The sequence below is a fragment of the Rhinolophus hipposideros genome (assembly GCF_964194185.1).
Source record: "Rhinolophus hipposideros genome assembly, chromosome: 5".
Taxonomy (NCBI): Eukaryota; Metazoa; Chordata; class Mammalia; order Chiroptera; family Rhinolophidae; genus Rhinolophus; species Rhinolophus hipposideros.
Window position 1 is genome coordinate 54,360,422 of NC_138051.1, and position 27,376 is coordinate 54,387,797.

At 32.6% G+C, this 27,376-nt stretch overlaps 1 protein-coding gene across 5 annotated transcripts in view; it reads right to left on the reverse strand.

Annotated features, from left to right (window-relative positions):
* Positions 1-27,376, reverse strand: part of VPS13C (vacuolar protein sorting 13 homolog C) — a 168,107-nt gene that overhangs the window by 132,606 nt on the left and 8,125 nt on the right. For 2 of the 5 annotated variants that reach the window (XM_081049777.1, XM_081049779.1), the window contains exons 2-9: positions 23,098-23,141; positions 21,685-21,727; positions 18,243-18,338; positions 16,706-16,807; positions 12,077-12,139; positions 3,992-4,057; positions 3,577-3,686; positions 2,387-2,446 (exon numbers count right to left, since the gene is read on the reverse strand). In XM_081049777.1, the coding sequence (XP_080905903.1) occupies positions 2,387-2,446; positions 3,577-3,686; positions 3,992-4,057; positions 12,077-12,139; positions 16,706-16,807; positions 18,243-18,338; positions 21,685-21,727; positions 23,098-23,141 (584 nt within the window). Of the gene's footprint in view, positions 1-1,903; positions 1,935-2,386; positions 2,447-3,576; positions 3,687-3,991; positions 4,058-12,076; positions 12,140-16,705; positions 16,808-18,242; positions 18,339-21,684; positions 21,728-23,097; positions 23,142-27,376 lie in introns of all 5 variants that reach the window. The other 3 variants (XM_081049778.1, XM_081049780.1, XM_081049781.1) reach the window with 2 other exon arrangements.

The following is a 27,376-nucleotide window of genomic DNA, read 5'->3' on the forward strand; positions in this document are numbered from 1 at the left end:
TAAAAGGAATTGAGTACGAATTAAAACAGAAAGCTAGCCTATAAGCTACTGAAAAAGATCCACATTCTTTTAAAAATCAAATAAATAATTATTGCAAAGTAGGAAGAAAACCAGGAGAATATGGAAATCACAACATGACCATGTTTCTAGAAAATCAGCACGGTCAGCAATGCCAAATGCTTCCATAAAATAAACTAAACTTATTTAGCAGCCAGGGTGTTACTGATGAACTCGTTAAGAACAGTTCCAGAGGAGTAGTAAAGTCAGAGAACAGCGGGTAGGGAGCAACAGGAGGTGGGGAAATAAAGATAACAAAGATAGAAAATTATCTCAACAAGCTTGGTTAGAAAGAAGAGATAGAGAAGGCAGGTAGGCAGATGGAGCCAGTGGGAGGAAGAAGATTAAGGAGAGACCTTTTAATTTTGTTGTAAAGGAGAGACTTGAATGTGTTTAAATACTTACAAGAAAGAGTTACAGGTGGGGAAGAAGTGGAGGGGAGGAGTTGAAGGTTTAGGAAAGAAGGAAATTGATGGAAAAAAAGAGGAAAGATGTAAAGGAAGGGAGGAAGAGAGAGAGAGAAGGGGGATAAGGCTCCTGAGAACATGGGGGAGGATAGGATCAGATTAAACGTGGGAAGATTACCTTGGATATAGAGTTCGATTATAATTGGAAAGATGGAAGAAAGGAATGGCACAGACACAAAAAGAGGTAAGTTTGCTTTTGTTACAATAGTCAATATAGTAGCTGAAGCAGGAAATAATTGAGCCAGTTAATGTGTAATGTGTCAAATGCTTTACACAAACTATCTCATTTAATCATCACAAAAGCACTAAAATACAGGTACTATATTTTATCAGTACTGTATTTTATTTTGCATCAATGAATGAATAAGGGTTAGGTAGAAGACAACCAACATAGTAACCAATACAATAATATGTCACAGGTGTGCTTTGATAAAATATAATGGGAAGCATAAAAGAAGGAATGATAAATTCTAAGAGGGAAGTAAAAAAGGTATGAAACAGACTAAGTTGTATCTCACAAGTATTAAAACCAGGCAAAGGGAAGAGAGTAACACAGACAAAGAAAACAGTGAGGAGTCTAAGGAAAGACACAGAGAATCAAACAGCACACACCAAGGAAACTATGCATCATTCTTATGCACTGGTATGCATACGGACTGTTATCAGTCAATGGCAGGTATTTGACTATTTTGGTTTTTTTTGTTTTGTCTTCTAGAACCTCAGCATTAAATCCAGTGCTCACTTATGACTGATGTTAGTCTAAAACTTCTAGAACAAGTATCTCTCCACCTTTCAGAACACAGATTCTGGTCTCTTTAAAGATGTTATTATATATTTATTTATCGAAAGGTACTTCAAATTCATTTTAGGAACATGCAGAGGGATAAACAGTATATTAAACACTAGCTTCCTGATTCCCTTTCTTCTGTTTCTCTAACTCTTTTTTCTTTAATGTTTCAGCTTTGGTCTTCAATTCAGTGTATATCTCTACTTCTCTGTATCATTCTTTTTTTTTTTTTTAATTAAAGTGTATTGAGGTGACAATTGTTAGTAAAGTTACATAGATTTCAGGTGTACAATTCTGTATTACATCATCTATAAATCCCATTGTGTGTTCACCACCCAGATTCTCCTTCCATAACCATATATTTGATGCCTGTATCATTCTTAAGGCCTCCACGTAAACATGTCCTTTTTCTGTTTCTCTGGCAGTCCACTTCTCTTTCTTTTTTTTTTCCTCTTCTTTACCTACTAAGGCCCTATCCATATAACTAATCATAAGGCAAACATGTACCAAGTATGACTCAGTGTTCACTGTCCTTAACTTTAAAATGTTTCCTACCACTTAGTTGTCCATAACAGGAAAAAAAATGTCTAACCTGGATATAAACACTCTCTATCCTTAAAAACCTTTAAGAGAAAAACCAAATGGCATTATAAAATACTTGATCAAAATAAATTATCTCATATACATATCAGTATGATACACACACATACATATAAACATACACATGTGTAAAGCATTTGAAAATTCCATCTACCTAAGCAAGGATGAGAACATGACTCTATAGAAATTTATCTTCCTCTACTTTCCCACATATTTAAGAGATAGCTTTTCATTCTTTCAAAATGTTTTATATTGATATTTTGATATTTGTTAAATTCAAAGACAAATCAAAATAATTAGAGAATGTAATAGTGGCATCACTAAAAATTTTGAACTTCTAGAAAAGCTGTAGAAAGATTATACATAAAAATAAAATAGCTATGTATAGCAATAGTTGATTTTAGGCAATTCACCCTGTAACTTGGGAATAACATTTCACAAGTTCCACAAATATTTTAAATAAGTCCAACATTACCAATAGACTAAGTTCTCCCAGTGAGACACCAAACGAAAGAGGCCGCTTTGGATCAGTGACCTATCAAAGAAAACAAGATGACATTAAGGTAGACTGATGGTGAGGGGGAGTCTATACCCCACTCTTTACAGTAAGCAATATAGGGCAATTAGTTTACAAATAAGTCACACAACCCAAATGGATTTGTGAAAAAGGAGATATGTCGAGTAGATTTTATTTTCCTAAGTTTGTTTTAACAAGGGCACTGATAGGTTAGGTTTTTTAGACATTTGTTTAAAAAACAAAATTCAGTTTAAAGACTACATGAAGCCAAAAGATAAGTCATTATAAAATAGAGATGGTATATCTTAGAAAAACAGTAAGTGTGTCTTACTTAACATTGTTACATAAAAAACTTACCAGGAAAGGAAAATAAATTCTATATATGTCAGTATTGCTTCAATTCAATACAAATTTAAAACAAATTAAAAACAAAAAAGAATGCAAACTCAGTTTTAGACGAGACAGAATAACATTTCTAATTTCTTCGGAAAGTAAAAAAGTTCAAGACTTCTTACATGTTTCAAACTTTAAAAGAAAGCAATACATAATAAATTCAAAATATTAGTTACATTTTAACTAAAAGTAATAAAATCAATTAATAAAATCAGTAAAACAGTTCTTAATCACCTAATATTAAACTTTTGACTATAAATGAAGTTCGGTTTTTAAATCAATTGTTGCACATGGATGTGTGTAATTGTAGGTATTCAATCTAACTGTGGAACATAAGGAGCATGGGACTAGCAGTCACGTAAGCAGGGTTTTAGTCCCCTCTCTTACCATTATAATTGATTATTTTGTCACTCTTGGAGTAATTTAAAGAAAATTAGTCTCTTAAAGTTCTAATAGTATAAATCTTAAGACATTAAGCAAAATTCAAAATAAATATGGAAGACAATCTGAACATTTCTTAAATTAGCTTTAGAAGGGAGCATATGGTGGTTTTATGATATATTTACACTCATAAATGCCCCAAGAAAAAAGCCTAACATAAGCAAGCAAAATGAGTATTTTTTCATACTCATCAGAAAAAAAAATCAATCTTCAATTTAAAACTGGGTATAGATAATCCATATAGACAAATCAAAAATCAATAAAAAAATACACATTTAATTACTAACGTAACTGAGTAAACTAAAATTACTTACATCATCTTCATATTTCATGTGAATGTCTGTGATTTTTACTTGTACATTTTTAATTACTTGAGTTGCCAATTTTTCAAAAAATGTGTCCTTTTTGTCTTCTTTTGGTTTATCTATAAAAAAATAGAAAAATACAAGTTCAACAGTTACAATTCTCACAAACCTCATAATCAATGACCAAAGGATAGCTAGGGTGCCAATGACCAAAGGATAGATAGGGTGCCACTCAATGGAAGGTACAGGCTTTTGTAATGTCCTTGTTTTTTTTTAGATTTATTTTAGATTTTAATATGCATTTCCAACTTAAAACTTACTTTTGAAATTACATTGTAATCTAACATTCATGTTACCTTCGAAGACAGAAATCAAGTGGCAATGTGTACAAATAGCATATGGTATAAAAACTATTTTTACCTACCTTTGGAGCGATCAAGACCTTTAAAAGGTTTCTTAAAATGTTTTTTGTGCTTTTTACGCTTACGTCCTTCTCAGTGGAAGCATTTTAGTGGGAAAAGGATAAAATTCAAGTTAGCAGACTAGAGGACAGAAAAGAAAGCAAGAGCATTCTTCCTGACAGCAAATATAGGTATAATTCACCAACTTTATTCTAAGCTGACCTCTTATTTCAGTATAAACAGAAATTCACAAACCTTCTTTACCTTCTTCAATCTAGAATAACCTTTGATCTAGAAAATAACTTGGCAGGTACAATTATACAAAAATTGGGCAAAATATCCATACACAATGGCCTTTATAATATTTACGAATTTTCACAACACGAAGTTTCATTTTAATTTCAATATTACCAAAATATTGGAAATGTAATAATGACGGAATATAAAACTTTAAGATAAATGTTTTGATAAACATTTATATAGTAGGGACATAGAAACACAAGTGAAATGAATGGGTAGATTGCCGACGATAATGTCCTCTAAATGACGCAACTCACAAGAAAAGTCCTTTAATGACTTAAGGATGTAAAGAATACAAAGAGGGCATAAAATGTACATTGAACTATACATTGAAGATGTCTTAATAATTTCTTTAAAAGCTCATCCTCTTTTGACACTCCCTCAGTTTACAGCATTAACCAACACCTATCTTACCCAAATTACAAATGTTCACATTCAACTACATATCAACTCTGGTCTGTACTCTTGAGTCAGTCTCTGCAGGGTTTCCCTTGCCACTAGTCTCCACTCTACGCTTACTAAAAATCTTTCTATACTACTACCAAGCTGATATCTCGTAGAATACTATACACAGCCTGTTAATCTCCTGCTCAAAATTCTTTCAAAGTGATGTTGAGCATCTTTTCATATGTCTATTGGCCAAATATATGTCCTCTTTATAGAGAAATGTCTATTCAGGTCCTCTGCCCATTTTTTAATTGGATTGTTTTTTTGTTGTTGTTGAGTTGTATGAGTTCCTTATATATTTTGGAGATTAGCCCCTTTTTTGGATGCATTGTTTGCAAATATCTTCTCCCATTCAGTTGGCTGCCTCTTTATTTTGTCAATGGTTTCTTTTGCTGTGCAGAAGACTTTTAGTTTGATATTAGGTTGGTGCAAAAGTAATTGTGGTTTTTGCAATTAACCTTTTAAACTGCAATTACTTTTGCACCAACCTATATATACAGATGGCCAATAAACAGGAAAAGATGCTCAACATCACTAATCATCCAGAGAAATGCAAATAAAAACCAAAAAGAGATATCACCTCATACCAGTTAGAATGGCTATCATCAACAAGACAAATAGTAACAAGCGTTGGAGACGCTGTGGAGAAAAAGGAACCCTCATACACTGTTGGTGGGAATGAAGACTGGTGCAGCCACTATGAATGGCAGTGTGGAGGTTCCTCAAAAAATTAAGACTAGAATTACCATATGACCCAGCAATGCCTGGTCTGGGTACATATCCAAAAAATCTGAAAACATTTATCTGCAAAGATAGACGTGCTCCGATGTTCATTGCAGCTTTATTTACGGTAACCAAGACATGGAAAAAACCAAAGTGTCCTTCGATAAATGAATGGATAAAGAAGATACGGATATAAATATACACAATGGAATACTATTCTGCCATAAGATGAAATAGTGTCATTTGCAACAACATGGATGGATCTTGAGATTATTATGCTAAGCGAAGTAAGTCAGACAGAAAAAGTCGAAAACCATATGATTTCACTGATATGTGGGATATAAAACTGAAAGCAACAAAGGAACAAGACAAATAAATAAACAAAAACTCATAAACACAGTCAATAATTTAGAGATTACCAGAGGTTAAGGGGAGAGAGGGGTAGTAGGTGAGGATAAACGGGATCAAATATATGGTGACGGAAGGAAAACTGACTAGGTGGTGAACACACAATGTGATATATAGATGATGTATTACAGAATTGTACACCTTAAACCTATGTAACTTTACTAACCACTGTTACCCCAATAAACTTTAATTTAAAAAATTATTTCAAAGGTCCTCTGCAGCCTTCCAAATAAAATAAAAAGTGTTTGCATGACACAAAGGTCCTTTCATGATCTGACGCCATCTCCCTGTCCTGTTCTAACTCCTGCCACTTGTCTTTTGTACTTGACATTTCAGAAATAGTATTTATACTTTCCAAGACAAGATAAAACTTTCTAATGCCTAGTGCCTCTGCAATGTCATTCTCTGAACTTAGGTTGCCCTCCCAGATGTTTCTCACCAGGCAAACTCCTAGGAGACTTCCAAATTTCAGGTCCAGCAATACTGCCTATGTGAAGCTTTCTTTAACTATTCCATGAAGCTCCAGGCAATTTAACCCTGCACCAGACTTCCATTAAGTAGTGATTACACTTTATTTGACGTATTTGCACAAATGTCTTGCCACATGGCAGGAGTCTTCATTATGACAGGAATTATCCTAATATCTGTTCAAATGAATCAAAAAATGCACATCTGAACATTATAATAAAATATAAGCCCACTTAACGTTATACATATTTGAGAGAATATGCATGAAATTTAGCTTGAAATCTTTCATTTGTTCTTCCTTGATATTTTAAAGCAAATTGCCATTTTTGTAATTGCCATTACAAAAACTAAGAACCAAATCCTGGATTACAAGAATAAAACCCTGAGTTTCAAGAAAATTAAAACATTTAATAAGTATATAACAGAATCTGCACTTCTCTATTATCAGTGTTTCTTGCTATAGTAATGGTCCCTGAATCTTTTTCATTCATAAAGGAAACATTTAGAAAAAGGCTGAGTTCTCAAAGAAATACCATTTGAAAAGAAACAAGTAAGAAAGCCGTTCTCAAAGAAATACCATTTGAAAAGAAACAAGTAAGAAAGCCAGAGTAGCCCTGGAAACCATCCCACTAGGCTAGAACAGCTTTCCGAGACAGAGGTTCAGGTGACTGGGTTTAGATTCTACCATAACTCGCTCTTCTTATCTGACCTCCTATTATATTTCTGATTTCAAATCTGGTCAAAGGCCGTGTTCTGCCTTTGACCTCAATTTTAGAAGCACAACATTGAAACCTCTCCAAATAGTTTCTAAATCTAATCTGAGTGCTATATAATCTGATGAATAATAAATTGATTTTCAATCATGCACTAAAGTAGTTCTCAGATATTTTGGTCTCAGAACCCCTTTACACATGTAAAATTTGACAACCTTTAGGATCTTTTTATTGATGTGGATTACAGCTATAGCTTTTTCCCATATCAGAAATCAAAATAAAGGTTTTTTTTTAATTTATTAACTCCTTTAAAAGAAACATTACATGACATTATAAATAACATATATTTATGAAAAATAACTATATTTTCCAAACAAATGTGAGAAGAATGACATAGTTTTACATTCTTACAAATCCCTTTAATGTCTGACTTAGAAGACAGCTGGATTTGCACATCTGCTTCTGCCTTTGATCTGTTGAGATATGTTGCTTAGATTGAAGCATATGAAGAAAATCTGAACTATATATATGTAATAGTAAAAGAGAGAAACATCTTTTCATGTAATTATGAATACTACACCCAAACACAACAAGTAGTAGTTTCTTAAAGGTTAGTTTCATCTTAAAATCTGAAACTCTATCAATAAATTTTTTATCCAAATTAAAATTAATTTGTATACTTTACACTTTAAGTGGACTTTGACACACAACTGATTTGTTATCATGCATTGGTAATATGAAAATATTGCTTCATTAAATTATGCAGATCTTCCAAATATTGAGTCATTTCATTATTTAGTATCAAAAATCACACTTGTTAGTATCACTACCAATCTCATCAGAAAAGATCAAGGTGGTAAGGACAGGTTTCCCAAAATTCTAATTTTTGATCAAAAGCTTAAATCTTACCATGGCAACAAACACTGTCAGTTGTTTTCCATGACATTGTTTTGTTGAAGTATCTATTAAACACCCAAATCTGAATACTCTGTCAGTCATTTTTTTCAAATAAAATGGTTTCCCATGAAAAAAAGCAACTAGTCCAGCTGGCAATACAAACAACTACACAAGTACTTTTCCTTGAGATAATTATCCTACTTCTATGCACCTAAGTGCTTTATGCATACTTCCTCTTTTGTCACATGAAATATTAAAATGTCACATGTAGGCAAGAGCTGAAATTCATTAAAATTTTCCTACTTCATCAAGGACTTTTGTAAGTAAAATTTGTGCTTTTTAAATTAAATTTTGCTTTTTTTACTGCAAGTGCAGTGGTGAACAATACAATATCTACTACCGTGTTTGGCCAAAAATAAGACCTAGCCAGACCATCAGCTCTAATGCGTCTTTTGAAGCAAAAATTAATATAAAAAATTATATTATATAAGACCGGGTATTATATTATATTACATTATATAAGACCCAGTATTATACTAATTATATTATATTATACCTGGCATTATATTATATGACCCAGTTCTTATATTAAAATAAGACCAGGTCTTATATTAATTTTTGCTCCAAAAGACGCATTAGAGCTGATGGTCCGGCTAGGTCTTATTTTCAGGGAAACACAGTAACACAGTTTGGTGCCATTGCCTTGATTCATGCCAAGGCAGCCAGCAATTTTACATAACATTTCCTTTGCACCATCAGCACAAATGTCAACACTGTGAAAAACCAAATAATGTCTTAGTATTATTATAAAAATAGTTTTGACTTTTTGAGAACTATGGCTCTAGAATAATTTTTAAAATGACATCAAATGAGGAAGGAATATATACTTAGAAGATAAAAAAAATGAAAAGATCATAAAGTATACATTAAGTTCTAGCCAACTGAATGAAGATATCATCAACAAAATTAACTATTCTCATTTCAGAATCATCAATACTCTAGGTTTAGTTTTTTTACCCAGGCCGATGTACCTTTTTTGAAAAAAACAGGAAACTCTGAATCAATTACATTTTCCTTTATATCGACCTCTTTTTCTTTTTTGTAACAATACTGTCCAATGACTTTGCTATATACAGAAGGTGCCAAAAAATGTACACACATTTTAAGAAATGGAAAAACTATCAATATATATGGATAACAAAAAATGAATACAAGTTGTATGTATACATTTTATTAGCACACACCCCCCCATATTTAAATGGGCCACTGGAATTCATTTGTATCTTGAAGGTAGGTTACTCCTGGAGGATCAGATAACACTGCACCTGGCAAACTACAGAAAGCTGGTTCAATTATAACCAACAGAATTGGATGGTATAAGTATCTCCATGCTGAAACATACAATCTTCCAAGACTAAATCATGAAGAAATAGAAATTCTTAATAGACCAATTATTAGTAAGGAGACTGAATCAGTAATCATAAAATTCCCAACAAGCAGAAGTCCAGGACCAGAAAGCTTTACTGGTGAATTCTACCAAATTATCAAAAAAGATTTAATACCTATCTTGAATTCTTTTAAAAAGTGGCAGAAGATATTACATACCCAACATTTCACAAAGTCAGTGTTACCCTAATACCAAAGCCAGACAAAGACACCACCAAAAAAAGAGAGAAAATTACAGACTAATATCCCTGATGAACAGAGATGCAAAAATCCTCAACAAAATATTAACAAACCAAATCCAACAATACATTAAAAGGATAATACACCCATGATCAAGTGGGATTTATTCCAGGCATGAAAGGATGATTCAATACCCTTATATCAATACACATCTTACATCACGTTAACAAAATGAAGGATAAAAATCACATGGTCATTTCAATAGATGCAGAAAAAGCATGACAAAATTCCATACCTATTTATGATAAAAACCTGAATAAACTGAGTATAGACAGAACGTACCTTAACATAATAAAGGCCGTATATGACAAGCCCACAGCTAACATCACACTCAACAGTAAAAAGCTGAAAGCTTTGCCCTGAAGATCAGGAAGAAGACAAGGATGCCCACTCTTCACTTTTATTCAACATAGTATTGGAAGTCCTAGCCAGAACAAGTAGGCAACACAAAGAAAATAAGAGGCATCCATAAACACAAACTAAAATTTGTATGGAACTACTAAAGATCCCAAATAGCCAAAACAGTATTGTGGAAGAAGAACAAAGCTGAAAGCATCATACTCCCTGATTTAAAACCGTATTACAAAACTGTAGTAACAAAATAGTATGGTATTGGCATAAAAACAAACACATAGATCAATGGGACAGAATACAGATCCCAGAAATAAATCCATATGCATATAAGGTCAATTAATTTACAAGGAAGGCAAGAATATACAACTAGAAAAGGACAGTCTCTTCAATATATGGTGTTGGAAAAACTGGACAGCCACATGCAAAAAAAAAAAAAAAAGTGAAACTAGACCACTATCTTACACCATACATAAAAATTAATTCAAAATGACTTAAATGTAAGACAGGAGAAATCATAGGTGGTAAGCTCCTTGACATCATCACTCTTGGTGATATTTTTTGTATCTGACTCCAAAGACAATGGCAATATGAGCAAAAATAAAGAAATGGGATTGTATTAAATCAAAAAGCTTCTGCACAGCAAAGAAAACCACCATCAAAATAAAAAGGCAACTTACTAAACGGAAGAAGATACTTACAAATCATATATGAATGTGATAAGGGGTTAATATCCAAAATATATAAAGAACTCATACAGCTCAATAACAAAAAAATAATGATTAAAAAATGAGCAGAGTATCCGAATAGACATTTTTCCAAAGAAGACACGCAGATGGCCAAAGTGTATGCAAAAATGTTCAACATCACAAATCATCAGGAAAATGCAAAGCAAAACCATAATGAGATATCACCTCACACCTGTCATAACGGCTATTATCAAAAGTACAAGAAATAACAAGTGTTAGTAAGGATGCAAATAAAAGGGACCCCTTATGCACAGTTGGTGGGAAGGTAAATTGGTGCTGCCACTACGGAAAACGGTATGGAGGTTCCTCACAAAATTAAAAACAGGATACCATGTGACCCAGCAATTCCACTTCTAGATATTTATCTGAACAAAAAAAAATGAAAACACTATTTTAAAGAGATATGTGCACCCCTATGTTCATTGCAGCATTATTTACAATGGCCAAAATATAGGAATAACCTACATGTCCATCAATGGATGAATGGATAAAGATGTGGTATATACACACCATGGGACACTACTCAGCCATAAAAAGGGATGAAATCTTGCCATTTTCAACAACATAGATGGACCTTGAAGGTATTTTGCTAAGTGAAAGAAGCCAGACAGAAAAAGACAAACACAATATGATTTCACTTATAGGTGGAATCTAAAATAAAAATAAAAGAACAAACAAAACTCACAGATACAGAGAACATAATAATGGATACCAGAGGGGAGGGAGTTTGGGGGTGTGAAATGCGTGAAGGGGATCATGAGGTACAATCTTCCAGATATAAAATAAATAAGTCATAGGGATGTAACGTACATGGTGATTATAGTCAATAGTATTATGTAGCAAATTTGAAAGTTGCTAAGAAAGTACATCTTAAATGTTCTCTTCACAAGAAAAATAAAATTTTTATAACTTCACGTGGTGAGAGACGGTGGCTGGACTTACTATGGTGACAACTCTGCAGTGTGTAATGCAGAGGTATCATTATGCTGTACATCTGAAACTAATAGAATGTTGTATGTCAATTATACTTCAGTAAAAAATGTCAGGAAATTTTAAAAACCATAACGTTATCTATGGATCAAATTGTAAGCCTCACAAGGGCAGTGGATTGTATTTGTTTTACCCCATGAACATTCAGCATCCAGCATGGTGCTCACCACAAGAGGACACTAAATATTTAGTGAATGAATAAATGGCTGCAGAAGGTAGGGAAAAGGAAGTGATGGTAAAGGAGCAAAACATGAATTACATTTCCATATTTTTTAAAAGGATGCCACATAATCAAATGGACTCCATCAAAAGCACAAGCATGGATAAGAATGCAATTTTTTTATATAGCTGAATATAAATAACCATGCATACCCACCAGGCTTGATGTCCTTGTAAACAAAGCTTTCCAAGCCATACATAAACTCCCCTGAATGTGCACCTGCATCCACATGGCAGCAATAACCAAAATGCAAAGCATTTAAGACTCCTTTAATTTCACATGTGAAATATTTCTAAACTTAATTCAAATAATTCAAAATCATGTAACAGAACAAGTAAAATTCAATGACACCACAGAACAATTTATTTCTAAGGAAATACTTAGTGACACCATTTTCATTATTTCAACATACAAACTATATTCATAATATTAAAACAAAAATTCTTCATAATTAAAATCATAACAATAATTTTAAATTAAGCAAGGCAGACAAATATCAATTATGGCTAATGTCCCATTAAATTATTTGACAAATTTTCAAGCACAGCAAAAGTCTGCTGTTTTGGTTCCCTTTTTGACTACCACTTTCCCAATTTCAGAATGAAATTTTGCTGTGATACTTACACTCATTTTAGAGTTAGCTGAAATGAACTCACCTGTTCACCTGATCTGTTTCCCTTTAGATACACTAAATCTCTCCTATTCCTTCTATGATAGCTAGATAGTACCATCTTCCCATTACCCTCCCCAAATCCAGCCAAGACACCATAGCAAGTTTAACCTTCTTAAACACAGCTCTCTGATCACATCACTCCCTGGATTTTTAAAGATAGAAAAGGGAAACGTTACTGACTCTTCCACTACCTAGATTAAAGTCCATTATTAACAGTTAAATGTATAGGACCTGGAGCCAGACTGGATTCAAATTCTAGCTCTATCATTTGCTACCTGTGCGACATAAGTCATTATTTAACTTTCAGCTTTCTCAGCTATTAAATGGGAAAATAACAGCCCTTATATCACAGAGTTATCACTATTAAATGAGTCAATTCCTATAAAGCACTTTGAAGAGTCACTGGCAAACAGTAAATGCTCAATAAATGTCAGCTATTGTCATTATCATCATCATGGCATTCAAATCTCTTAAAATTAATCTAAATATAGATTTCCAACTTACCTCTACTTTCTACCAAATTCCCAAATTCTTAGCTATTCCCCATACATGCTCTATACTTTTCCACCTTCACTGTCCCCTCTAGAATGCCATTGTGCCTTTCTGCACACTCGTCCTTTAGAGCCAGCTGAAATATACATCTCCAGTGTCTGCCCTGATCACTGCAGCTAAACATATGTCCATTCTGAACTCCCTTAACCCACTATCTGTATGTACGTCTCTGATGGGACTCAACGCTTTCTGTTCATTATTATGCATATGTCTTGTTTTCCCAACTAAAATTTAAGGTTGTTAACAGTCGGATCCAGGGATTTCCTAATATTTGTGTTTCCAACAATGCGTCGAGCAGATTGGTATCAGACTTCTCAAAAGTACCTGCAAGCTAAATGACACTGCCTTCAAAATTCTAATTTCAAACCTAGGATCAGCCAAATCAAACAAGTGTGGAAGTAAAATACAAAGACTTTCAGACTTGAAAATATTTTAAAAATTATGTCCAGTGCATCCTTTCTTAAAAGCTATTAGATAAACTCCAACAAAACAAAGGAACAAACTAACAAAGAACAAAAGGCAAAGGACCCAGGAAATAATGAATTAAACACAGAAGAGCGATAAAGACCCGTCCAGGATGACAACTGTATAGCAAGACTAAAAAAACAACCAGTTCAATAGATCTCCATGAAAAAGGGGAAACGGGAGGGGACCAATAGATGGGTTTGGGCAACTGGAAAATAACACTGATAGTCATATAACATAGATTTCAAATAGCACCTGAAAAGAATTAAACATAAGTTGACATAGAAGACTAAACAAATAAAAAAAGAAACATTTACAAATTCAAGAAAAACAAAAGTTTGCATAATAAAGGAAATATAATCACAGTACATCATTTGACCTATGCAATGAACAATAACTATATTGTCATAGTAATGTAAATTTTGGCTAGTAATTGGCCAGAAATTATGATACAACCACATTATGAGGAGACATGGAGGGGAATTCAGCATGAAGGAAAAGGTAAAAGAGGTAAACTCCTCGACTAACGTAACAGGAAATCCTAGGTAATGCCTTACATTAATAAATTAAATAATGGCAGAATATTAACATTTCCAATGGTTCCCTCTAAGGAGTGGATCTACAGGATAGAGAAGGGTGGAATGGGGAACTGACATTTTTCATCAGAAGTCTTGCTTGCAAAACTATTTGATTATAAAGTGTGGTGTGTACATATATTACTTTGATAAAATTAACATTTAAAAACAGAATCTACAGCATTTAGGAATCTTTTGGCCTCACAAGGAATTTAATCTTTTCCTTTACTTTATAATTGCTTTTCTAGGGAAATAAACTCTCTACAGCAAAATAAAATAAGAAAAATATCAAGGAGTTTATTTTTACAATTATGCAAATTCTCTAGAAATGAACTCACAGTTATATTTCAATTTTCTATTTCTCCCACATGATGCTGGGCAGCATTCTCTCATCAAATAAAACAAATTAAGTAAAAATGCTTTTTAAAGCAGGTCAACTTGAGAATTTTTTTTTCATTTATATCATCTGCTATTTAGAATTAAATCACTTTCTCCTCTCACCTGAGTATCTATACATGTGTGATGGTGCTTTTGTGCTTTAAAATCAAGAAGTGGGAAAATAAAAGTCTGAAAAATAAAGTCTGATAATTAAATAACTATTAATGGTGAAATGCAAAGCATCTCATGAGCCAGGGTTGTCTTTTATCATTCATATGAAAAATACCATATGAAGATGTGACCCATATTCATACAACCTAGAAAAAACATTTATATGCAGTCAAGATAATTCATGTATTTCTTGACAATGAAGGGAAAAAAATTTCTATCAACATATTTCCCAATTCCTAAATTCATCTCTTTTATATACTCAATATTTTTCTGACAAATTTAATATAATAATGTTAAAACTAAGTTTCACTTTCTGGATTTTAGTTCTATCCCAACAAAACCTAAATGTTATCATCCAAGAAGCTACAATTATCATATTACATAAGCCAAGAAGCTACAATTATCATATTACATAAGCCTCACAGTCCTATTTACATAAACTTAATACTGCAGATGTTCATCCCAATAGATATATCAAATCATCCTTAATAGCCTCTCTGCCAGACCCAAACATACGCGTATAAGTTTCCTCAGCATCGATAACCCCGCAGTCAAAATCTCACAGGCCCTCAATATAAAATGTATAGCAGGTTTCATTTTGCCAATTAAGCTGTCAACTACTAAAACAGGAAAGATTATACCACGTCTTTTTCTTACAATTCACTAGAAACACTAAAATATTTTTTAAGCAATAAGAGTTATTTCCATCCCAAAATTAAAAAGACTTTGGGGTTTGTTTCTCAAAAGAGAAACTATAACTTAATAATATACATTATAAATGATGAGTATATAATTATATGTTACATCAAGATATCTAAGTATATGTCAATATACTTATTGATGAATATACGTAATTATATATGTGTCTGTTAGGAAAACATATTGAATCTAAACTGTATCAAGAAAAAGATGAAATTTTAGTGCCCTCAAGTCTTTCTCCTCATTTTTATACTGCCATGTTTCCCCAAAAATAAGACCTAGCCGGACCATCAGCTCTAATACGTCTTTTGGAGCAAAAATTAATTTAAGATCCAGTCTTATTTTAATATAATATAAGACCCAGTCATATAAGACCAAGTCTTATATAATACCAGGTCTTATATAATATCATGTAATGTAACGTAATGTAATGTAACATAATGTAATATAAGATTGGGTCTAATATAATATAATACCAGGTCTTACATTAATTTTTGCTCCAAAAGACGCTTTAGAGCTGATGGTCTGGCTAGGTCTTACTTTTGGGGAAACACGGTAGTTCCACATATACTAATTAACAAAAAATGAATAAAAAGAAATAATCACACTGAATTGTCATAAAATGAAACCATTCCCACCTGACTTTATTTGGCACATAAAAGTAATAGAAATAAAGAAAACTTTTCATAAAAACATAGAATCTTAGCTTAGCAAATACTAAATATGCTTGAGTATAAAAAGAGAAGGGGACAAAAAGTTAGGCTTTTTTTATTCCATTAAGATTGCCTATGCAAATTAAGTATTTTAGTAATTTTGTGTAAAAGAATCAATAATTCTGAGTAAGAGAAAAATCCTTGGGGCAAAGAGAAATAAATCACTGATAAAGAATTTTATTGAGCAAGCTATTTTTTTAAGAGAAATTTCTTACTGAGATTTACTTCAATTAAATCTCAGCAGCTTAAGCTAGGAAAAGAAATCTTATGTATAAATATGTCTGTTATTTCTAACTTAACATTTGCCATACCTTTTAAGACAGACCAAAGACAAATGCCTTAGCAGTGAGAGAAAACAATTCCAGAAAAAGGTAATGACTCCTAAATATGAAGAATTAAAATATTTATAATCAATATTTTGAAATATGATTTTAAAAGAAGATTCTTTCTTTGGAACTATAGCTTAGAAAGGTTTAGGAAAGCTTTCTCTTTACAGTCCATTAAATATATCTGAAATATAGGTATATCTAAGTTTATCTAAAACATAAACTTACTATACCTTTCTCTGCTGCTTTTTGAAGGGCTTCTTCAATTCGGGATAACTCTTTCTGTTTAATATCTTGCAAAGATTTTTCTTCTTTTTCAGCATCATATTTAATACCTAAAAATATATAGTTAATTCACAGATAAAGAAATGCAAATAATAAACAAATAGGAAAAGTTCAGCCTCGTGATTGTCTATGTATGTGTAATGTAATTCAGTTTTCTATAAATCAAAGAACAGCTGCACTCTAGAAGTTTTACAAAAAGTTTAAACATAAATGATTCCTATTTATTTACAAAGCTGACATCAAAAAGGAAAAGAGGGAAGAAAGGAATTAAAAGGGAGAAAGGAAGATACGAGAAAGAGTAAGAGGGGAAAAGGATGAGTAAAAAAGTAAAAGGGAGAAACAAAGGAAGGGCAAAAAATTTCCAGTTATTATGTTTGAGTGATAAAATTCTGAGTAACTATCAAAAAAATGTAATATCCAATATCAGCTGTTATCAATGTAGACCGATAAAAAAGACATTTAGAAAGTAATTCAAGAACATGTATCAACCATCAGGAAATACACATACATGTCCTTTTTTCTTAGTAATCTCATTTCTGGTAACAGATCCTAAGGAAATAAAACTAAAGAATAAAGCGATATCTATTAAGGAGGCATTTATAATGTTCACTCTAATAGCAAAAAACAGTAGGCAGCCCACAATGGAATATCATACAGCCTTTCAAAATTCTATCACCATAAAAACTGTGAAACATATCAAAAATACATATATGTAAAATGAAAAAGCCAGATCCATGTTACATACATAATGTGATAATGCTACATCAAATCAAGTATGTATATGGTAAAGACTGGAAATAAAAATAAAAATTATGTTTGTTTTATGGTTGAGAAAATATAAGTAATTTTTCCCTAAAATATCCCAACTTTTGTTAACATTAGATTGTTCTTGTAAATGAAAAAAACATTAGTAGTGAAAGTTAATTACTTAAATAAACATCACTGCTTTAAAATATTCATTAAAAATTAAAATGCTAGGTTTCTTTTTTATCTGCAATTATTATTACTCTAATAAAAGCATTTCAATTTGAAAAAAAAATTAAAATACTATAATTTATAATGAAAAATTACCTATTTCACACACAGTTTTGAGACAACACTCACTCAAAATCAGAAGCAACAAAATGAGGGGAAATTTCCAATCTTGAAATCTGTAGATTAACACATCAGTTTTTAAAACTTAAGTCTATTTCATTCCCTGAAAATAAGTCTGCATGATGTATCTCAATTTAATACGAAGGCTTAGTTGCAACACAATTATTCACACAGAATAGAATAAATTTAACAAGTGGTTGAAATTATGCTTTTCCAAAAATAACAAAAAAATATTTTATATGTAAAATGTATGGATATATGTGCATAATGCATATGATTAGTTCATCTAAATTATCTTCTATTTTACTAAACATATTAAAATAGTTAACCCAGGTAACAATTTAACTTCACTCTGATATTACTAAACAGTTACAACCTAAAATAACATACTTGTTCCTGGAACAATAAGCAGGTATAATCCCTCTAGGGTCGCAACAACTGCTTCTCCATAAAGGTTCTTCCAAGGAATCTTCAAAGTTAATTTATCTGAAGAAACATAATTTTAACCTTAAATTCTTATTTGGCTGCTCAAGAAGACACACATTTCTCACTTTCCATTAAGAGAAAAAGTATAACAAAATAACAAAACCCTTCATGCATATAGTAGGTACATCACTCAGAGAAAACTCGAAAAAACTCCAACACTAAAGTTTACAAAGATCTTTTCCATATTATGTTACTATCAGAAGTGACTATTCACACTGTACTTTATACTTTTCAAACTTTTTGGTAACTATTATTTTATTTAATACTCCCAAGCTGTAAGAAGAATGAGGCAGCTATTATTTCAACTTTTTAAAAAAAGGAAACTCAGTCCCAGAGAGGTTACATTAATTGCCTAAGTTCACTCAAGACATCAGTGAAGATACTGGAAGCAGAAGTGGGGCTCTTCCTCATCCAAGAGTTGGCTGATGGTCTGAATCTGTACATACTGTTCTATACACACCAACAACTACATCTCTATAGCTCAACTGTAAAACAGTATCTGTACAAGACCCCAGGAATTGAAGCAGACATGAGGAAGAGTACCAAAGAAACAGAACTCTTGACAGTATGCCAGCTGCTACAATTAGAAGCGGCCAGCACTGAAGGCACATGTGTCGTCTTATGACTAGTATTATGAGTTACAGGCAGTTCAGACAAGTTATATCCAAAGTTCTACTTATAAATCACTTGAAAGAATGTTCTCTCTTAGAAACAATGGTGTTAATATCAGGTCCTTCAGAAACTAACTGTCAAAAACTTTTTCACTCATAATATAGATGAACTATGGCCCTAAATGTCACTAAGCCAAGTTTGGGGTTTTATGGGAAAAGGCTATGCAGAGCAGGAAAGATTAGATAAAAAGGGCATACTCTCACTTAAATTTTGCAATGGGCAAAATCTGTCTTTGATATCTTTCCACATTTCTTTCTTTACTCTTTTCTCAGTCTTTTTCCATGTCTCCAGGGAGCCAATGGCCCAATCTAGCCTCAAAAGTACTAAAGCCATTCTCCAAACCTTTTCTAATCCCCAAAGTTTTCCATATACCAAAACAAATGACCTTGTCTCATCACAATTTAAAAAATAATTTTATAAAAGCGATGATTCTTTCAGTGTTGCTGATCAAGACTCTTCAGAGAACTGAATCTGATTCAACTAAATCATGCCAGTATGTGAATAAATGACTAAGCAACTTATATCACTGGAATCACTGGTACCTATAAATAAAGATGCTCCAAGTTCAAAGAACTGTTAAACAGTATAATAAGCTAAGGGGAAAATAAAATAAATAATGCAATGTAAATGAGGCTATTTTGATTTACCTGGATGGCTATGTAGGAAAGCCAGTTTTACCTGGGAATTCATTTCCAGGGTTAAAATCTCAAATTACTTCTCCATTTAAATTTTTATTTTTCTTCAGCTTGTAAGCCTAATGAGATTCTTAAATGGCTCCCATGTCAGGGAGTCTGGAGGTAATACCAGTATACTTATGGATCATTTCTAACTCTGATGATTTTCTAGTGAGTATCAACTATATTTGTAACAGATACTGTTTAGGTATAATTATCTCATCAACTCCTAAAAAAACTGATCTGATTGCCTTCTTGATGAACATGAGAGTGAAAAAGTGAGAAATACTCCTTTAACTAGCATACCAAAAAAGGACTGTCCCCTAAACCTTTTCTTCTCTCAATTTATCCTAACCCATTATCCGCCTATCCTTCATTATTCTGAATTCCATTGGAATTCAGTTAGTTATATTATTGCCTCCCTTTTATAGATCAAGAAATTTTTTTAATTTTTAAGTAAAAGGATAATCCAGGAGTACCCACAAATAAATCTAGCTCTTAGAAACCAAAACATTCTTGAGCTTACTTGGCCACACTGACTCTAGAAGGTGAGGTGTAATATTTCAACCGAGCAGAAATTTAATAACTAATACAAAAAATAGATATAAAGAAAATACATTTTACATCCTTATATGTAAAGGGTCTCTCATAATACATCCTTATATGTAAAGGGTCTCTCATAATTCAATGAGTAAACCTAAATGAAGCCATTAAATTCTTATAATACTTTAAAAGCAAAAAGAATACTTTCTGAACCATTAGAAAACTCTTCCAAAATATAAATCTAGTTGTAATTAACGTAAAGAATAATGTAAAAGTTCTTTACTTAAATATAACTTATATAATACCGTGGGAATATGATTTCAACACTCAGTGCAAATTTTACATCTCTATAACTTCCTTCATATATTCATCCTTGCCTTTCCCGCAACTATTTGTACAGTCTCATATATAGCACATATGAATAAATATCTCAGAGGTAACAAAATGAATGAATGGTTGTAACTTCACTCTAGGATTTCAATTAAGCATGTAGGACAACAACAATACTTATACAACACTAGTAAACATCACCACCTCACACAACACAAGGCTCTGTATAACAGACAAACAAAAATAAGATGAGGTGCACCCTAGGGATGCTTTCAATCTAAGACAGTATCTCCTATTTCAATAGACAAAAACATGAAAACATTACTTTATGTGACTTTATATGTATCACATATAGGTGACAGAAAGTGGACTCAAACAGAAGTATTCAAGTAACTACTAAGAGATGCTGGAATAGCCAAAGACAATGCCTTCAGTGAATACAAAGTAAGGAGTGAAGAAGGAAAGAGGTGTGATGAAGTGGCAGGGTGATGGAGGTGGATGGTGGCATAAGTAAAAATTCTAAAGTAACAGTGAGTCATCTATGGTTGCAATTTATATTTTAAAAAGTAAAAACCAGGTAGTATGGACTAGTTGAGAGGACTCTGTAGATTAAACTTCCTACTGAAAAATTTCTTCAACAAAGATGTACGTTTAGTTATAGACAATCTTGGTGTGTAAGAGTTTAGCTGCAAAGACTTTCTACTTACCAAAACACATCCTCCATACCACATTGCTGCATAATATATCAAGTGAAATGCTTTCATAAAACATGAAGGAAATAAGCTACACTTAACTTTTATGTACTAGAGTTTGCAAATTACACTACTTTCACATATAAAGGAAAAGCACACAAAATTTCCTTAGCAATTTTGAAAATTAAGATAATATTTTGTGTGGCAGAACCAAAGCCTAAAAAATATCACTGCAGTTCAAACATCCTTCTATTTTAGAGGGTAATTCTCTACCCTATTGTCTTAGGTTCAGAACTCCAAAAGCTCTAATCAACATAAGCCAAAAAAAATCACATTTTTCTTTAAGCTAAAAAAGATATTGTAGATTAAATGAAACAGGAAAAATAAAAACTAAAAGAACTAAAAATAGCTCAGCTGAAGAGTGGAAGTACTTACCAATTTGGCCAGCTTTGACTTTAAAAGGAACATCCAATTCACTCTTCAGCAGTAAGAAAAAAAGGTAAAGGACATTTTAAATTATTCAGACACTCAAAAATCGCCTTGTATCATTTAAATACACAATCATCTCTAAGGAAAACATGAAACAAATTTTCTGTATTTGAGTAACTCATAAAGGATTATATTATGTTTTATGGCTGAGTTTTATTAACTTTGACTTTGAAGAAAGAATTCACAAGAGAAGCAAATTGTAAAAAGAAAAAGAGTTTGTAGTTGAAGAAAATAATTGGGTAAACTGGTGGTTTTAATAAACTAAACCAAGCCAGATGGAAATTCCATGAACTTTTAAAATAATAGACGGACACTGTTTATCTGAAATAGTAGAACAGGAAATTGAAGACTCTTTTCATGTAAATAAGTTGAAAACAATAACTAAACAATTTTCTCTCAAAGAAAATATTTAGTAAGTAAATAAAAAAACTTAAAAGGCAGATTCCCAACATATAATTTACCAACTTAGCATTTACTTTAGATAAGTTACTGACAAGTACTAATCAATAATAAAATTTCACTTTCTAGATTCCAAACCACCAGAAAGTGCAAATAACTTTTTTATGCACAGTGTACTAAGCAATAATTAATATGTACAATGATCACTTGAGTCTTTAGAATTATTAAAAATTAAACCAATCGTGGGAGCATTTTGTGTATAAGGCTCTCTCTAATAACAAAGTTCATCATGCAGAAATCCAACCAGAAGTCAAAGATAGGATTATAAAACATACGGTAGATTAAAAATATGACCTATTAATTAAAGAGTAAATTCATTCTTAAGTGATTTTATGAACTTAAATTAAGTCCAATATATTATCTAAAGCTTAACAGGGGGGCAGGGAATGGGGAAGATGGGGAGAGTGTTGTTTTGTTTTCAGCTCAACAGTAAATGACACAAATTACTTTCTGGACCTAGAGTCCAAAAAAATCTTTTACCTCTTAATATTACCATAATATTATAAGACTATGTTGTCAACATATTTCCAAAAATACAATTATTCATTAGATAAATGTTTTAAATCATGCCCTTATTTACTTGAAAATATGTAAAAATAATTCTAAAGAAAACTTTTTCAGTAAGACAAACGTCTACTACAAAACTATACATTCAAATTAGACCAAAGAAAAACATTCCATTTCCTGAGATACCATTTTAATTATTAGGAAAAAAGATAATTTCCAAACCTTTAATCTCAGATTTTCCTACAGCAAATAGTTAAACAAGTTTCTTTGAATAACGAATCATTTTCTCTGGCACCTGGTAATAGATACCTAGTAACCAAGGGTTTCTAAGAGCTTACCAAATTAAATGAGGAATCAACATAGTTAAAAAATAACAATTTTTTAAAGACTTACCAGAGCATTTTCTTTTATCTGCAGATTATCTAACGCCACATTACCTTTAAAAAAAAAAAGTGGAAAAATATAAACATACCAATAAGTATAATCTGTCATAATAACTACCAAACACTATGCTAAGTGCTAAGAATATAATAGTGAGCAAAGGAAACCTAAGAACCTAAGAAGTTACTGACACAAGAGTTGCTGTATATGGACGAGAATTATTAGTTGTAACATACTTTAGGTTATCACAATGCAAAAGAAATTACAAAATATTTAAACTGCCTAACATTTAAATACACAATGAAAAAGAATTTGGAGACCTTCAGACTGAAGAACTTAACAAAGTAGCCATCATTTTGAATAATTAAGTCAAATACTCAAAAGGACACAAAGAGATGACTACTAGAACAGATCAATTACCCTGTAAACCAGGATCCTTTCCTTAATTATGGTGTCAATGAACATTTTCTACAGGTTTTAGTCTTTTTAAAACTCCAAACATCCTACTTTCCCAATGGTTATTGTTTATGGTTCTAAATTTTCATTAATTAGTGCAACTTTTCTTAAATCTATTCAGATGTTAAGTTATAAAAACTAAAGCCAGGAGTGACCGGTTAGCTCAGTTGGTTACAGCGTGGTGCTACCGTATTTCCCCGAAAATAAGGCCGGGTCTTACATTAATTTTTGCTCCAAAAGACACATTAGGGCTTATTTTCAGGGGATGTCTTATTTTTTTCATGTACAACAACCTACATTTTTATTCATGTACAACAATCTACATTTATTCATTTATTCATGTACAAAAATCTACATTTACTCAAATACAGTCATGTCATCTTCTTCTGGAACATAGTCATAACTCTCTAAACCCCGAATTCCGGCTTGAATCTCTTGCGACTCCATTTCCTATAGAACCACTGACCCCAATCTCTCATGTCCAGCAATAGAGCTCTCCTTAAATGAGTACTTCTTGTCCATAACCTGCTCGTAGTGCATTGGCAACACAGCTGTCATTGATTTTATCCCATGAATTCTTCACCCAAGTGACAGACATCTTGACAGACCCAAGTGACAGACAGATTCACAGATGATGTCTTCCAGCTCAGGAAATAATGGTTGCCGACCTGATCCACACTTGGGCTTCTTAGCATTTCCATTGTCCACCTGTTGACTGAGGTTATCGTACTCTGCTCGCCATTTTCAGACCATTGGGAGATCCAACTTCTTCTCTTTGCAGAAAGCTGTAAGATTCTTGCCCCAGGAGTCCTCCATGATTCCTTTCTTGTACTGGACGGAATAGCTCTTTCTTTTTGTACTCATCTTGTCTGGGGGTCAAAATATTATTCCCTTTAATTCTACCATTAAATCAAGTGTTAACTGAAGACTTACGAGACAGGAGTGACAACAAAAATGATGACAGTTAAGAATGATGATCCACACAAAAGCGAAGAAAAATTTCAGACACCAAAATTCAGAAGTTTATTTCACGAGTGCATTAAGTACGTCCCTTACAACACACGATGTATTGAATTATGAAGATTCATATTAGACACAACCATGTCCATTCGTTATCAAGTGTGTATATTATTTGTGTGTTGTGTCTGTACTCTGGTCGTTTGGCAATAAGTCTCAAGTTCATCTGTTTACATAGGCATTTACCTCTTATCCAAAGGTGACTGCTTTGAGTATTTACAAATACTTAATTAGAATTTATATTATTTAGGTATTAATGTCAATAATATTATTTATTATATTTATCATGCATTAACATTATTTTATAATTCAGTACATCCGTCATGTGTTGCAACAGACATATTAAATGCGTCCATCTGGCTGACAATCTTAACTGAGGCTTATTTTGGGGGTAGGGTTTTTATTACGAGCATCCCGAAAAAATCATGCTAGATAGGATACTATCTTATTTTCAGGGAAATAAGGTAATAACACCAAGGTTGGTGGTTCGATCCCCGCATGGGCCACTATGAGGCTGCGCCCTCCTAAAAAAAAAGAACTAAAGCCATATCAATATTGTGACATGACTCAAATTTTAAGTACTCTACCTATATTTTATTTGTTGATATACCATACTTATATATTCTTGCTTACATAAAAATTTAAACAAAACGTTTCATTTCATTTCAATTCTCTAATGGTTAATAAAACTAGTCTCAACATTAAATGTAAGCATAAATTATTCAGTTACACATTTTCTTAATCACTCATAACACATTTGTCTTTTTAAAAGTATTATGCTTCCTATGCTCTCCACAAATATTTTTCAATCAAGGAATTTTTTACTGATAGTATGCTGGAGTGAATTTAAAAGTATATTTAATTTTATTATGACATTGTTAAAGATTTGCTTTTCCCCAGATCTCAGATTTATTCAAACAAACATTTATTAAGCACCTACTATGAGTTAGGTGCCAGAAAGAAAGAGATGACTAGAACGACATCCCTGTTATTGAGGAGCTCAGAGCCTAGCAAAGGAGACTAAATTTCTAAAATGTAGGAAATATTCTATTGGCATTCCAATAGAAGAGTACACAAGATACAAAGGAGGAACCACCTAACTCTGCCTAGGCTAGAAAGGTGAGGAAATATTTGCCGGATGGATAAGAAAAGAGGGCAAACAGACATGAATGAGTAAGACACATTTGAGAAACCATATGTGGTTTGGTGTAGCTGGAAGGTGTGAGAAAAGAATAGGAGATAAAGTCAGAAAGGTTGGCAGGGGACAGACTAACAGAGTTTTTAGGATGAAAAGTTCAAACTGGTCACAACAGAGAAATGACATACGTATAAAAAGGATGACAAAATCAGAGCTATATTTTAGAACCATTACTCTACTATCCTAAGAATAACCATGGACCTCTCCAAACAATTTCGCTACAAGAATATTGCAATTTTGGTTAAAATAGCAGAAAAGATGGATGGTTGGGCAGGACAGAAGGGAGGTTAAGACCTAAAAAACTGTATGTCCACAAGGAAGGCATAAATCATCATACATCCATAACACAGAGCAAAAAAAAGTAGACAGACATGGAAAAATATTCACAAAACATTAAGTTATTTAGAAAGGTTAAAGAATACCCAGCTTGATCCAATTTAAAAAATATACACACAGAGAAAACAATCAACTGTAAGACACCATAATGATCACAGTGGTCACTTCCATACAGTAAAGTTCATTTTCTATGTATGTGTGTGTATTTTAAATTTTCTAATAAGTTGTTGAAAACTGCACTAAAAGGAGAGAAAAAGCCTCATAAATGGGGAAAAAGAATACTACAGCATTACAATAGGAAGAAAAATAAAAAATACAGGCAGTTGGGCAACTTCTACAAAATGCTGAAGAGAAATTAAAACCTGAAATAGGGAGTAACTTCAGGGTCAAATAGGCAGTTAAGAGTAAAAAGTTATTTTGTAGGTAGAATTGATTAAGATGTTATCAATGACCAAATGTGGGGATAATAGTCACAGAAAACTGACATGTGTTTGGAAATTGGAAAAAAATTCCTTAAGTATCCTATCTACAAAAATTGTATAAAGTGGGCCGGTCCGACGGCTCAGGCGGTTAGAACTCCATGCTCCTAACTCCGAAGGCTGCTGGTTCGATTCCCACATGGGCCAGTGGGCTCTCAACCACAGGGTTGCCAGTTCAACTCCTCGACTCCCACAAGGGATGGTGGGCTGCGCCCCCTGCAACTAGCAACAGCAAATGGACCTGGAGCCGAGCTGCGCCCTCCACAACTAAGACTGAAAGGACAACAACTTGACTTGGAAAAAAGTCCTGGAAGTACACACTGTTCCCCAATAAAGTCCTGTGCCCCTTCCCCAATAAAATCTTTAAAAAACAAAAAAAGAGAACTATATAAAGTGGAAAAACATTCCTGGATTTAATTCTTGCAGACAATGAATTACAAAAAAATTACAATTGGGAACTCTATTCAAATCAAAAGAAATGATCTGCACAGATGCTAGTGCGTATCTGAAGCAATTCAAACTAGTTTAACAAGATCTAAGGTCCATATGGAGACTTGCAAACTTGCTCATAAATTTTGACTGTTCTACCCAGTGATTCTCAAGTAGTGGCTCAAGTGTCACTAGGAGTGCTCAGAAGTAATATGCATTAGATATGAAGAATTTTTAAACAATGTTAAGGCACTAATATAATGTGTATAAAATATAAATGTCTTTATAAAAAGTGGGCTATTTCTACTTCAGTGACACTTTTTTTAATGAATAGATGGTATTTAAGATGTGAAATACTGAAAACCAGCAATATGGC